The sequence below is a fragment of the Nematolebias whitei genome, chromosome 1, assembly GCF_014905685.2.
Source record: "Nematolebias whitei isolate Nwh7 chromosome 1, NemWhi1, whole genome shotgun sequence".
In the NCBI taxonomy this organism is placed as follows: Eukaryota; Metazoa; Chordata; class Actinopteri; order Cyprinodontiformes; family Rivulidae; genus Nematolebias; species Nematolebias whitei.
In genome coordinates this window covers 68,736,885-68,752,673 of record NC_056498.1, presented here as the reverse complement: position 1 = coordinate 68,752,673, position 15,789 = coordinate 68,736,885, and the positions used below count along the sequence as shown (strand labels likewise).

At 39.4% G+C, this 15,789-nt stretch overlaps 1 protein-coding gene across 1 annotated transcript in view; it reads left to right on the top strand.

The window, feature by feature from the left end:
• Nucleotides 1-13,963, top strand: part of wipf1b (WAS/WASL interacting protein family, member 1b) — a 33,030-nt gene extending 19,067 nt beyond the window's left edge. The window contains exons 2-9 of the mRNA XM_037680337.1: nt 6,246-6,348; nt 6,838-6,967; nt 7,748-7,906; nt 7,997-8,711; nt 9,806-9,906; nt 10,029-10,244; nt 11,480-11,593; nt 13,898-13,963. Of these exons, the coding sequence (XP_037536265.1) occupies nt 6,289-6,348; nt 6,838-6,967; nt 7,748-7,906; nt 7,997-8,711; nt 9,806-9,906; nt 10,029-10,244; nt 11,480-11,593; nt 13,898-13,950 (1,548 nt within the window). The 5' untranslated portion in view covers nt 6,246-6,288 and the 3' untranslated portion in view covers nt 13,951-13,963. The remainder of the gene's footprint in view (nt 1-6,245; nt 6,349-6,837; nt 6,968-7,747; nt 7,907-7,996; nt 8,712-9,805; nt 9,907-10,028; nt 10,245-11,479; nt 11,594-13,897) is intronic.
• Nucleotides 13,964-15,789: the final 1,826 nt, after the last annotated feature.

Genomic DNA, 15,789 nt, shown 5'->3' with positions numbered 1-15,789 from the left:
AGATCTCTACAAAGCTAATTGAACAAATCATTCTAAAGAGACTAATCAGTGATTTATCACATTCATACACTGATGGGACACACATCGGAGGCTATGAGGGGTTCAGTGTCTTGCTCAGGGACACTTCGGCATGCGACTGCTGGTGGATTTGAACCCCCAACTCTCGCATTGGAGGACGACTGCTCTAACCACTCAGCCACAGCCACCCAAATACCATAGTTACCAGTCTGCACAGTGAGAAGAATAACCAGAATCAGAATATCTTTATTCATCCTAACAATAAATTGTATAAATCATTCTCAAAAAAAGAAGAAGCCTAGCCAGCAGTGGTGGTATGCTTTTTGCAAGGTAACATTCTGTTGCAAGACTGTGGTTCTTCACATATACGTGACTGTTGCATTGACGCAAACCTCCAACCCATTCATCATAAACTGCATACTCAACTCTATCAACATTTTATCACCGGATGGCAGCAGACTTTCTCCTCGCTGTTTTCTTCAAATAGGGTTACACAATGGTTTGAGGAACAAAAAATACAAATTCAAGGTGTTTATGCAGCCTTCAAATTCTTCAGATTGTGATGCATTTGATTTATCTGTGGAATGAGGTGTAAAAAGTATTTGAATTATGGATGCCCTCTCTCACTACTCTCAGGATTAAATTGATTTTCTACTGACTTAACTTGCTGTCAGATAGCATAGTGTAGCTTTATAGGCGCAATTGGAGTCTGTGCCTTAAATGTTTGGGGCGCAGAAGAAGTGGACCGACTCAGTTAACGAATGATTATAATGGTTTGGCATCTTATTTTTTGAGGGGACTATGTCGACTTAGTAAAACTATCAATATTTTAAATTTACAGATGACTAGTTTGCTGCTATCTGTGTCTGTTTTGGTTGGAATGATGACAACTCAATGGCACAAGTGGGAACTCATTTTAAACCATTGTAACACACTAAAGTAATGAACTATCAAATGAACTGAGTATTTGCTTTTGTTTTTTATAATTAAAAATACTGAGGGCTTGAAAGTCATTTGTGTTTTGCCTCATAGCCTGTAAATGTTCTAATTTAAGGGAAACAATTAAATGATTGGTACCATTGGTGCACACTATATTGAAACTGTACTACATTGTCCTTGCAATATCAACTGTACAAAAAAAGGACTGCAATAATTCATAGGCCAAAATTTTACAATTGTCATACATTTTAATTCTACATGAAAAATATGGCTTATCCAATCTAATCTTTATCATTTTTCAAGTATCCTAATTAACATTTTTGATGCTTTTTATGTTCAGCTCAAAGCATCTCTATAATTCTCTTATCAGGACCACACCCTCCACTTTTTTTGAAAGAGTGATTTCAAATGTTAATCACATTATTATTTGCAAATTAACTTATTTGGTGCCATCTGGCAAGTTGCAGCTGTTTTCAGCTTGAATTTAAAGTCACACTGAAATGTTATTTTTATTTTTTTAGTTTATGAGAGTCTGCATATGGGAAGCTGCAATAGATGTTTGTTTTTATTTGCCTGCTAAAGGTTAAAGTGCCTTTAACATCAAGTTTTTGTAATAAGAATGCATTTTTAGAAAGATAAAATATTTTTAAAAAATTAACTCCGCTGAGAACAGTTCCAGATATTTGCATGTACAGTAACAGGAAGTGATGACAAAGGGGAATGCCTGCATGTGAACAGAGCATTGCAACATTTGGCTAACAAGACAGACGGTACAGAATAATCTAATGATTCTTTAGATTATTTTGATTCACTATCAGATTGAGATGAAAAGTTCAAATAATATTGTTTCAGTAAGCAAAGACCAGGGAGTTATCATTTTTAAAGAGTTCCCCTTTGATGTCACTTCCTGTTTCACTTTGGCTACACATTTAGAAAATAGCCATGTAAGTGACAAAATGTCTAAAACCACATGTATTATAACAATTTAAAAAATATATTATGACATTTTCTTCCACTTTTTGTATTTGTAGGAAATGCTCATGACTTGAACAAAATATTGCTTCAAAAGCCTTCTGCCTTTGTGTAATTCTGAGTACTTAAATAATTGAGAATTTGATCAAAGAATATTTTAGGTCAGTGCCTCAGATTTTTGTGTTTTTTTTACTTCTCTTTAAAATAGCATACTTCTTTTACTCTCACGTTTATAGACATGTTTACACATTCAGATGCATGCTCAATAATCCAGGTAGAAAAATCCAAAAAAGTTCAATCTGGTCCTCTGGACATTCAAAAAAACAAAAGCAAAACAAAGCAAAAGAAATCTAGAAACGTTTCGTCTCTCATCCAAGAGACTTCCTCAGTCTGAGGTGCTGTTTTCAGCTCAGTCTCTTAAATAGCACCTTCTTAGAGTAGATCAACCAGTTTGCTGCTGACAACCAAAACCAGCTGATCACATGCTCAAGAAGGACCATCAGCCTAACAATGGGTTATTAGCACACTGATGGCTGTTTACTACTCACAGAGGGCTGAGTGATACTAGCAATCACAGCATTGTAAGAGGGGGACAGTTGAACCCGGAGGCCTCCACCCCTGTTTAACGATGGACGATTTCTTTTCACAAAGATGGCCTCCTTTACTCCTCTCTCAAACCATCGTTCCTCTCTGTACAGGATGTGAACATCTTCATCCTTGAAAGAGTGACCGCTGGCCTGGAGATGAGTGTAGACCGCAGAATCCTGGCCTGATGATGTTGATCTTCTGTGTTGGGCCATCCTTTTGGCCAGTGGCTGTTTAGTTTCCCCGATGTAAGACTGATCACAGCCCTCCTGACACTGAACAGCATACACAACATTACTCTGTTTGTGCCGGGGGACTGGATCTTTGGGATGAACCAGTCTTTGCCGTAATGTATTTTGGGGTTTAAAAGCCACTGGGACGTTATGTTTAGAAAATAAACGTCTCAGTTTCTCTGATACTCCCTCAACATATGGAATGACCACTGGTCTGGGTCTGGGTTCCTCCTTTTCACCTGATGGCTGACTGGAGTCCTGTTTGGATTTCTTCTCTGCTTTCAGGAAGGCCCAGTTAGGATATCCACATTGCTCTAGAGCCTGTTTTGTGTAGGATTTCTCCTTCTGCCTGAGCTGAAAACAGCACCTCAGACTGAGGAAGTCTCTTGGATGAGAGACGAAACGTTTCTAGATTTCTTTTGCTTTGTTTTGCTTTTGTTTTTTTGAATGTCCAGAGGACCAGATTGAACTTTTTTGGGTTTACACATTCAGTTTTTATGAGAAGCAGTGTTTCCCCTAGTTAACTTGCCATGGCGGGGTGTTCATCTCATCCATGATTTTTGTTGACGGGGGGGACAGAGACATGTCTGAGCGCAGCTTAGACCAACAGTTTTTGAGCAGGGGGAGCATTCAGCATGAGGGAAGAGGCGCCTTTAGCTTTTTAGCTAGAGCGCCTGTATTTTGCGCCGCTAGATTAGTGCTATGTCAGTGCTATGTCAGTGCTATGTCAGTGCTGGGGGGTGGGGGGGTTGGTTTGGTAGGCGGGGTGCTCAGTTCTGTTGACGAGGTGGGGCACCCCACTTGTATAAGAAACACGGAGAAGGTTACATGGTTCTGTTGTTCTATATAAGGTGTTTCTTATGTTGTTTTGTTTAGTTCTTTTGTGAAATTAACTTTAAGGATAAGCCCATTTAATGGATCAGCGTATACTCGGGTCAGTCAAATGTGTAGTATTGGTTGTGGACTCATTAGAAGGAACCTCTGTTCAGGTCTAGGTGGGGTTTCAAGAGGTATTTCAAGGACTATATTTAAAATTTTCACCTACAGCACAGATATTGGCTAGAAGAACCTTGGTTCTTTATTCATGCAGAGTTTCTTTTGTGCAGTATTTTAGTTTTAACAAAGTAGGAGTTGTAGAGTTTGGTAAAATAGGCGACAGCGACATATTGGCAGTAGTGGAAACTCTTTATTGGGGTAAAGTCTTTAAGGTGTCAAACTGTGCATGAAAAAATACATTAGAATATCAAGAATAGGTAAACGGGCAGAAGATGAGTTAGAAAATTTTGTAGACATTGAAATGGGTAAATGTTGTGCACAGTTGTGAAGACATCAAGCAAAAAGAGGAAGGAATTGAGGTGCTAAGCGATCAAATAGAAAATGGGGGTTAGGCTGAAAAAAAAAAACATAGTGTAAACAATATGTAGCTGCGATGTAGCTATCATCATACTGGCAACCGGATGACAGCAGTGCTACAGACGCATGGTGACTTCCTGTTTGTTGCAGCATAGAGGAAGTAAGAGGCCCTGAGGATGATCTGAAGTGTGAAGCAGAGCTGTGTGAGTGTTGATCATGTAGAACAAGGTGACTGTGTGTTTAAACGAGAGTTTGTAATACCTGCAGCCATACTTCTATTATAGGTTTGGTTTATGCTAGATGTCTGATGACATAGGTCTGTTTTTATTGCTATTCCATTGTAGGCACCGCAGAGAGTGAAACGTTATGATTCACACTCATTTACCCCATTTAATTCAAGCTTTATGATCCAAACAGAAACTTTGAATTAGTTTATGCACAAGATGACAAACTATAGATTATGAGGTGCCAAACGTGACCTTTATTAATCTCAGATTTAGACAACTTTGAGCAACTTTAAGCAATAAAGTCTATAGAGTTTTTCACAAGCATTTTAAGTATCCCAGCTTTAGCTCTGTTAAATTTAGTTCCTAGTATCGTTTGTGCAGTTCTAACTAGAACAAAACTCATTTGTTCTGTTTTAGGGAACTTAACAGTTCCTTCTTAGAACACATTTATTGTAAGTCATGTAGCTATTATTAATATCATGTTTTTCAATATTCAAATCTTGTTCTTCCAGCTGTCTTTGCAGTTTTTTTAGTACTAATTTGATGAGCACATATGCACACTACTATAGAAAAGTCTAGTCTGTGTTGGTCTGTTTTGTGAGAACATTTTCATAAACCAAATTCTGTCAAAGGAAATGAAAGCAGCTGCCAAATGTGCAGTTTGTTTCAGACTTTTCTCCCTTACTGCTCTTTAATGTACTTTATGTTTAAAGATCTAGGAGATGTGCTCTCAGCATGAATTATAAGGTGGAGCTAAGTGCGTGTGTGTGTGCATGTGTGCTTGTTTCTGTTACTTTGTGAGGAACATTTTTGAACACATACTACACTGTGAGAACCATCTGCTCTTTGTAGGGACCAAAGCCCAGTCCTCATGAGGTTCATGTGTCATTAGTGGGTTAGTGGTTAGGTTTAGGACTAAGGTGTGAATTGTGTAAGGGGTTAGGTTTAGGGTAAGGGTCAAGGTTAGGCTATAATGAATGAAAAATGAATGGAAGTCAATGCAGAGTTCTCGTAAAGATAGCAAGGCAAACTTGCTGTGTGTGTGTGGTGGTGGTGTTGGTGAGTGTGTGTGTGAGACTGTTCAAACATTTAATTCTTCAAATATCAACCTTTGGGGATATTTCTTCTAGAAATACCTAGCACTTAGGAACTTGTTTGAAAACTGTGTTAGATGCAAATATCTAGTTGCCACATGTATACCATAACTTCCTGGATTTCAGCAGTACCTTTTCCATCAGTTAGTATTTGTCAAATAATAGATATTTATTTATTTATTATTAGGAAAGGGAAGTCTGAGATTGTCATCATTGTATGTTCCCATACAACAACAAAATTAGTTCTCTGCATTTAACCCGTCACACCTGAGATACACCCAGGTGGAGCAGTGGGCAGCTATGTAAGCACCCGTGGAGCAATTGGGGATTAGGTGTCTTGCTCAGAGACACCACGACATGTGGGAATGGCTGAGGTGGAACCGTGACTTTCTGGTTCAAAGTTGGCTACCTCTACCCCATCTCGGCCCCCAACTGCAGTGACTGCAGTGACATGAATAGTAATAAAATGATTATCTGGCCTAAGACTGATTTGACATCTGAATTACTGAAACTAAGGTCCCACATGTTGTACTTACTTACTTGTTAGATATTCTGTATAAATGCACGTTTTGATAAGATCCTGAACTCCTTATATTTTCTTACCCCTCTTGAGGCTCTTCAGTAGTTGGTCAAAGTGTACTAGAGACTAATGAGACACCTGTTTGTTTAACCTTCTACATTTGAATTAATTTTTGGTTTGGAGGAACACTGGGACTGCTACAAGTGCCCCACTCTTTAGTTTAGGGAGAATCTCCAACATTCTTTTAATACCAGCTTGTTAAACGTTTGTGTGTGTGTGCGTGTGTGTGTGATCTGTCCCGCAGGCTGCAGCATCCAGGGCAGACAGAGTAAAGTGGAGAGCAGAAGATGCCAGCTCCACCTCCCCCACCACCCCCAGGGCCTCCCCCACCTCCCACTCTCGCCATTGTAAGTAATTTTGTCCATCCAGTCAGAAAGCATTTCTTGCTCAGTTTTAACCTTCATCAGCAGAGACATCTCTGGATAAATCACACAGCACAGCATGTCATGGTTAAGTTACTGGAATTCATTTTAATGTTTTTAGTTAAAGTGAGAGCATTTCTACACGCACAACTCACTGTTGTGGGACTAAAAAAAAGCTATCTATTGGTCAAAAGCCTTGCATCATCAATGCAAAAGCTCAAGACAAATACAAAATTCTTAATGCATTTCTAGATGAAAAGAATACATTTTTTGAGATTACAAAATCTTAATGTTGCCTCATAAGCCTGCTGTCATAAAAATAAAAAAGTGGTTTGACAAAAAATAAGTCACTTTTTTTTTTTGTACAGGCAGTGCACAAATCAACCCATGATAACTTAAATATGATATTAGTTTTGCACATTTTTAAAAAGTGAGATTTGTATTAATGTGTGTGGATTTGTATTTGTGTTTCAGGCAAACACAGAGAAACCCACTTTGAACCGTTCAGAGCAGCAAGGAAGGAATGCTCTTCTATCAGATATTTGTAAAGGCTCCAGGCTAAAAAAAGCAGTTACAAATGACCGCAGTGGACCTGTTTTTGACAGTAAGTTCATTTTGCTGGCACTGGCAAGTATCTCGTAAATGAAATGCAAAACCTTTTTAAGTTGAACGCTATTGTGCTATTTGGTTTGAAATATTTGCCTAAACGGCTACAACAGAATACCACTGGAGACTGTTGTGTTCAGTAAAGTTAGTTTGTTTTCATTCAGCTCACTCAGATTGCTATTAAATCTGTAGATGTTTGACCATAATGCACAGCTCCTCATTTTGTGAAACCAAACGCAGTGTATTGTGACAGGAACTTTGTAGCACCTGTCAGCATGGGGGTGGAAGGTTGATTATTTGGGTCTTGTTTGAAGCCCACGGCCCTGGACACCTTCCATTCATTGAGTCAACCATGAACTTCTGTTTACCAAAGCATGACCTGGACCTGGTCAAGAAAAAGACACTGACCTCAAATACAGCAACAAGCTAAAAAAAATAACATTGTATGGCCTTGTCAAAGTCCAGGTTAATTTCTGTGCTGTAGCTAGACCTATATTTTGTAAAGCTGTGCAGAAATAGTCACAGCACTGTTGGGCACCATTCAGCTCATACAGAAGAACATTTCTTCATGTCACTGCTGAAGCAGTTTGGTTATAAAAAAAACTACTGAATTAAAATGTTCCCATATGCTACTTGTTATTCCTCAGGGGTTTCTCTGTTTTAAGACCTAGTAATAATCTGATCATGTATATTTTCATTGATAAGTTATAAATGGAAAGATTGTTGAAGAACTGTTGGGACTTGACAACTAAAGATAGTTTGTTCTCTTTCCTCTCAGAACCAAAAGGGGGAGGAGGAGGAGGAGGTGGTGGTGGTGGAGGAGGTGGAGGAGGAGGGGGTGGAGGAGGTGGTTTAAGTGGTGGGACTCCTGCTAGTTTAGGAGGTCTATTTGCAGGAGGGATGCCAAAACTGAGGTCCGCAGGAAACCGAGACAACGGTAAAACATTTAAATGTTGTAACAAAATAATAAAGAGGGATGTGGTCTAGTGAGACCACCCAGTTAACTTTTCTTGGTTGTCTTTCCTAGACTCGGGACCCAATCGAGGACCTGTTTTCCCACCAGGACCTCGTCCTAGTGGACCCAGCCCTTTTGGTGGTGGTGTTTCTGGACCACAGAGGCTCCCAGGTGTCCCAGCAGCTTCTCGTGGTGGTGTACCCGACCTTCCTAAAGGTCGTCCTAATGTCTCATCCAGGCAAGACACTCCAGGAGGACCCCCGCCTCCTGTGCCTAACACGCCTAGGCCATCTCAGAACTTCCAGTCTCGTGCAGGCCCACCCCCACCCTCACTCCCTGCAGGACCCAGACCCAGCCACGCTTGTGCACCTCCACCACCTAGTGTTCCACCAGGGAGACACGGATCTCTCCCTCCCCCACCCGGAGGCTCTTCAGCCGGACCTCGAACAGGATTCTCCACACCCCCTCCTCCACCCCCAAACAGCTGCAGACCTCCATTACCTCCTGCTCCTGGAGCGAGACCCCCGCTTCCCGATGATCGACCGCCTCCACCTCCAGCCCCAGCAGGAGGCCATCGGCCATCGATGCCCCGGGACATGCCCCCTCCTCCCCCATCTTTCAACTCCAAACCTCCCTCACCCTCCTCGTCCAGTCGTCCTGCAATTGGTGGGGGTGCGCCTCCTCTCCCTCCTGGACGACCAGGCCCCCCTCCCATCCCACCAAGCTCAGGTGGAGGGGAGGACCAAAGCACACCTCGTTTACCCCAAAGGAACATCTCCCTCAACAGGTACAGCTAAATGAGCAAAATGTTCATGCCTGTATAAAGTTAGCATTGATTCAAATCTTTGGGCTATGATTCACCAATCATGCTGTGGCTTCCAGTTAAAAAACAACAACCCAGTTTCATCAATTAAATTTGTACCTCATATGGAAACTGAAGTGTTTTTTGCCTTTACTTATATCCTGTTCAATTTGAATACAGTAGTGCCTCACTTATCGCAGGGCTTACGTTCCAGACGCCCCTGCAATAGGTGAAAATCTGCGAAGTTGGGATGTCGTATTTATTTTAGTATTTATATATTTTAAGGCTTTGTAAACCCTTCCCGCACTCTTTCAATATTCTAAACTCTTAAAACTACATAATTTTAACGACATACGTATATGTACTGCACAGTACTGCAAAATTTTACATGGGTACTCACCAGTGAAGATACTAATACAACTTGAAGGATGAGTTCAGCTTCAGGATTATTTGCGACTTTCCTGCCAGTTCTGTGAGTTTAATAGATAGATCGTTACTTCTGACTTTGTGTTGCAAAACTATTTTTACCACATCAGTTTCTCCAATAGTGTTTGTTCCCTGCATTGCTGCTCTTTCAATTTCGGCAGAAAACAGAAGCCAGTAGCACTGTTGGCTTCTGGGCCATGTAGTTCTTTTGACTTGTGTTACAGTGTAGGCTTATTGAAAGAAAACTACAAAATGGCAGCGCCTGTCCAAAGTTTTTGTTGTTGTTGTTTTGTTTTTTGTCCTAATGGTTGGTTCCTGCTTCTGTCCGTTCCCATTATTGTTTTATCCCGTACTGTCCCGAGTATTGAGGGACTACTGTAATTGGATGCTTTGTGTACCTGTAGTCCAAACTTGATACCACTATGTACTCTGACCCCTGTAACTTGGAGATTTTATTTTCTTCTCTCTTGCAATTCTTGAGGTTTACCTGCTGAAGTAGGTATCAGTTTGTCTACAGTACATTTATTCTGTAGATGATTTGTACTGATGTTTAAATTAAAAAAAATATGTTAACTTCTTGGTTTTTGTTTAGAGCTTTTTTTTTTTAATGTAAAAACTGTAATAAAAATTAAAACTCAGTGTATCTTCATCAGCCCTGCTCCAGCACCCCCACCTGCTCGGACAGGACCTCTCCCTCCTCCACCAAATGAGAGACCACCATCAGTTGGAAGAAACCAGTCATCAGTGCGCACAGGTAAGTCGTCTTCATTTATTACAGGTTGTTTTTTTTTTTCCAATACAACCATTAGATTTAGTTTCATGAATCAATCCCCACAATTCTTCATCAGCTAACGTTGTTGTCTTCAACTTCCAAAGGCCCTCTTCCTCCACCACCTCCTTCAGGTCGTAGTGGCAGCATCAGGTCCTCGCCAGCACCTTCTCCTGTTGGTCGGTCAGGTCCAGAGCCGCCTCGAGGTGGACCTGGAGGTAGACCTCCTCTGCCTCCAGACAGACCAGTGACAGGAGGGGCTCCACCTCCTCCACCACCCATAGGGAATGGTTTTCAAAACTCTCACCACAACCAGATGCAAGGTATGTAAATCCCCTCAGTGACGGCATGATTTGAGACACTATTTCTCAACTAAGTTGGGAGTTGTGGGGGAGATATAATTAAAGGTCTATCATTCAGTGGTGGAATGCATATCATCCACTGCCTTTTAAATCTTTATGTTAAGAAATGAAACATTTGTAAGCATTTTGGTAAAAGCTCAAAAATATTGTTTTGTGTAGTCTCATGGGATATTGTGAGATCTCACACTCAGAATATGTATTAATGACTCTCAGCTACTACCACATCCAATTTTAGCTCAATATCTGTATAAATTGTCCAAGTTAAAGCCATTTATTTTCATAATGTTTAGCTGTGGCTGCAATCTTGAATTGTACTGACTACACAAAATAGACAGTGTAAATGTACATCAGTCAGTCAATCAGTGATTACTTTCTGAAAGTTGTTCAGTGGTTCATAGGATATTTTACTAACAGAGAGACGGGTTTGACTTCAACAGTTAAAGCTAAAGTTTTAAACAACCATTTTATTCATTGAGTAGCAAATGGGTGTAAATAATCATAAATTGACTGAATTATTATCATATTTTTAGGTCAATTGGGTGTGACGGCCATCCTTAATAAGACTGCCTTCAAAAGTTAATCAGTTATAAACATACGTCCAAGTATTCCCTGGAAATTTCATAAAGTGTGTCCAGCGGTTCACGAGATGCCATGCTCACAGTCAGAGTTTGACTCAATAAAGTTAATGACAAAATTTAAAACAAAGATCTTGCACAATCTCAGCTACTACCACACTAAACTTTGATACATGTCTAATTGTTTGGGCAGCAGGTGATACATATTGATAAAATTATATAATTTGTTCATTCGGGAGGGCCTTTGTCAACATATGATGCCAGCTCAGATTTTAAGTGAACTGGCTGCATTTTTCAAACTGCAGTCATACTTTCTACTGGAGATTCTCGTTGCTCTTCGATGTTGTTTTTATCACATGGTTCCACCAAGAAACTCACTGACCTGTATGTTTGTTGTTTTCTTTCTGTCACCCAAGAAGGTAGGTTTGATTTAGAAGGCAGCGGGAACAGGAAGTAACAGTGAGGCCCTGCATGTCCCGCTTTAAATGAACAGAGTTTTTGATCACATTTCCTGTACTTCTACATTTGCCTTCATTCGTATTCCATCATATGTCCGGTTAGATTAGTCGGCTTGATGGTGACAAAACCTCCTAAACCTTGTTTTTTTTTTTTCTTGGATAGATGAGTGGGAGTATCGGTTTACTTTTCATCCAGTGTCAGACCTTCCTCCACCTGAGCCCTTCGTGCCTTGCTCAAAGAGCTACCCCAGCAAGATCACCAAAACAGATGGCAAAGGTGAGACACTCATTCATTCAACCTTTATTTAGGCAGGTAAATCCCATTGAGCCTCGAGGACTCATTTACAAGAGAGACCTGAGAGAGACACAATGTTCTCACATACGTAACACACGTCATACCTCTAAAATAGTTTTCAGGAACTCAACAGAATAGAGCTTTCAGTCCTGTTCGTTCACTATTTTAGCATGTCTTCTAAATCATCTTCTTGATTGTTACTCAGAAGGTGATTAAAAAAAAATCCCTGATTTTTTTAAAAGTTGTGATATAGTGTCACCTGGTGGGTAAATGGTATATGGACCTTACTTACAGGTGCTGGTCATAAAATTAGAAAATCTGAAAAAAATGATTTATTTCAGTAATTCCATTCAAAATGTGAAACTTGTATATTATATTCATTCATTAGTTACAGACTGATATATTTCAAATGTTTATTAATTTTAAGGTTGATGATTATAACTGACAACTAATGAAAACCCCAAATTCAGTGTCTCAGAAAATTAGAACATTACTTAAGACCAATTAAAATAAAAATATTTTTAAAACTATTGGCCACCTGAAAAGTCGGAACATGAAAAGTGTGAGCATGTGCAGCACTCAATACTTAGTTGGGGCTCCTGTTGCCTGGATTACTGCAGCAATGTGGCGTGGCATGGAGTTGATCAGTCTGTGGCACTGCTCAGGTGTTCTGAGAGTTCAGGTTGTCAGATAGCGGCCTTCAGCTCTTCTGAATTGTTGGATCTGGGGTATTGCATCATCCTCTTCACAATACCCATAGATTTTCTATAGGGTTATGGTCAGGTGAGTTTACTGGCCAATTAAGAACAGGGATACCGTGGTATGAAGTGCTGTACAACTTCCTGGTAGATGGCTGCGTTGACTTTGGACCTCAGAAAACACAGTGGACCAACACCTGCAGATGACATGTCACCCCAAACCATCACTGACTGTGTAAACTTGACACTGGACCTCAATCAACATGGATTCTGTGCCTCTCCTCTCTTCCTCCAGACTCTGGGACCTTGATTTTCAACAGAAATGCAACATTTACTTTCATCAGAGAACATAACTTTGGACCACTCAGCAGCAGTCCAGTCCTTTTTGTCTTTAGCCCAGGGGAGACGCTTCTGACACCGTCTCTTGTTCAAGAGTGGCTTGACAAAAGGAATGTGACAGCTGAAACCCATGTTTTGCATACATCTGTGCGTGGTGGTTCTTGAAAAACTGACTCCATCAGCAATCCACTCTTTGTGAATCTCCCCCATATTTTGGAATGGGTTTTGTTTCACAATCCTCTCCAGGGTGCAGTTATCCCTATTGCTTGTACACTTTTTTCTACAACATAATTTCCTTCCCTTCACCTCTCTGTTAATGTGTTTGGACACAGAGCTCTGTGAACAGCCAGCCTCTTTAGTGATGACTTTTTGTGTCTTGCTCTCCATGTGCAAGGTGTCAATGGTCGTCTTTTGGACAACTGTCAAGTCGGCAGTTTTCGCCATGATTGTGTAGCCTACAGAACTAGACTGAAACCATTTAAAGGCCTTTGCAAGTGATTTGAGTTAATTAGCTGACTAGAGTGTGGCTCTAGGTGTCTTCAATATTGAACCTTTTCACAATATTCTAATTTTCTGAGATAGTGAATTTGGGGTTTTCATTCGTTGACAGTTATAATCATCAACATTAAAAGAAATAAACATTTGAAATGTATCAAATATGCATGTTAGGCTGCCTTCAGGCCCAGGCCTACCTTGCAAAAGAGATCTGTGATCTCAATGAGATTTGCCTGGTTAAATAAAGTTAATAAGCATTGTGTTTGTAATGAATGAATATAATATACAAGTTTCACTTTTTGAATGGAATTACTGAAATAAATTTTTTTTTTTCATGCTATTCTAATTTCCTGACCAGCACATGTATATAGCACCTTTCTATCTTGTCAAGACACTCAAAGCACTTCACAATCTGGTGAATAAATGGTAAATGGATTGTACTTATATAGCGCCTTTCTATCTTATTGAGACACTCAAAGTGCTTTACACTACAATCTGTGTCCTCATTTACCCATTCATACAGCACTCTACTAGATCTCTACAAAGCTAATTGAACAAATCATTCTCAAGAGACTAATCAGTGCTTTATTACATTCATACACTGATGGGACACATCAGAGGCAATGAGGGGTTCAGTGTCTTGCCCAGGGACACTTCAGCAAATGACTGCTAGTGTATTCGAACCCCCAACTTTTGCATCTGCCCAGAAACTAATTTGAAATCACTAAACTGTCTATTCCTTTGCCTTTTTCAGGTGCAGGTAAAAAGGAGAGAGGAGCTCCCCCTCTTCCTCCTATACCCAGGTGAAGGAAAATGGCAGCCATCACAACACTTGGACTTATCACCTCTCCACTGCTTGCCTTTTATTTTTTTCCTCTTGCGCTCATTATGCTTTTGACTTGTCGATCATGTAAAGACTGCAGCGTGAAAATGGAAGTGATGTGCAGTCGTCCAAATAAATCACAAGCTCGATGTAGAGTTTAGGCCTTGTGCCTGTGTAGCAGCAGTTTACTGGTGCGAAGTGACCAAAAATCGTTTACACTCTAGTACACTGTGTTCTGGAGTAAACAAGTTTATATATTTGGTTTAAGTTTACAACCATTTTGATTCTGGAGGATGCATTGGGAGAGACTTGTCAATTTTGTTGCTCTGATTAGTGATGCACATTTATTGTATTTTTCAGACATTGCTTTCGCTAATTGATAATATGTAAAATAGCTAGCTAAACATCTCATTATTCCACCAGCTAAGCTCTTTGAGAACAAACTCAGATATAGCAGGTAGCATTATCATCATCTTATGGCAATAAATTTATTACAGACTTAAATGAAGCAAAAATGCAGCCATTTCTCCTGATTCAGAATTTGCAAAGTGCCTTTTTTGATATATTTGCAATACACACCCTTGTGCCTTTTCTGTTCTGATTGTGTTTTGAGTTGATCAAAAGTTAAGGGCATTAACAAGAGATTAGTTTTTATCATTAAGACATTTCAGCTTCTTGTTTTAGTGAAAAGGTGAAAATTTTCATTGGAAATGTAAAATCAAAAGCACTTATCTTCTGAACTTAAAGAGTAATAATACAGCAGGGCACCTTAAACAGAGCAACAGTACAAAGAGGTTTGAACCAAACTTTAAACGGGCACAACTTCCAGCCTCCTGCAAAAAATAAAATGTAAATCTGGGAAACGGTGGCATTGGCTCAACCAAAGTGCTTTTACAGTGTGAATGTATATTTTCTCAAGTTATTTTTGTTTTCTTCTGTTTGAACCATTGAACGGTACGTTTTAGTTGATAGTTACAGGTTCTGCGAGGAAGCATTTAATATATAATTTAAGATGTTTTTAAGAACTTTGTTGAGGGTTGTAGCCACATGAGTGTTGATTCTTGTGTTGCTGTTGTTTTTAAAGCTCTCAACTTGCAATAAAGGGCCTGTGTGGGTATTTGTATGATATAATCAAGTGATACGGAAGGATAAGTTACATTTGCAGTATTACGTTCGCTATTAATTTCCGCTTTGAATGTTTTTTTTATTTTTTATTTTGCGTTGTCATTTGTAAGTGTAAGACTTTTTTTTTTTTAAAAGACAAATTATACAGAAGTGAAATTATTTTTGTGATTTAAGATGCTTGATTGGAGATAAAGGGGTGGAAAAAGGACTTTACATACATTTTCCTGAACAGTAGACATCTGATAAGGACACAGATAAAATGACTTGTTTTGTATTATCACAAACCTTGTTGATCATTTACATATTTGTGCAATAAAATCAATAATAAAAATAAATAAAAAATGCACGACTGTTTAACAGATGTTCCTTTATTTGTTTATTTTGCAATTAAATGTTTTTAGACATTAATTATAATAACCTAAGCATGTTGAGGTCTTTGTTAAGATGGAAACATTTAGTTGTTTAATAAGTAACTGCATTGAGTTTTGGGTTTACTGTGTCATTCTCCACCTGGAGGAGTTTTTACTGTTTTTATAAAGACAGGATATTTTCTGTTGCTCTTCTTTTATATGGATGTTTATGTGAACTATGGAAAAAATTGTGAATTGAAGGTGTTGAGTTAAAAATCTAATATCTGCACAGATTCAAGCCCTACTCGCAATGATAAATTCATCTTATAGTCAAGATATTGAAATTTA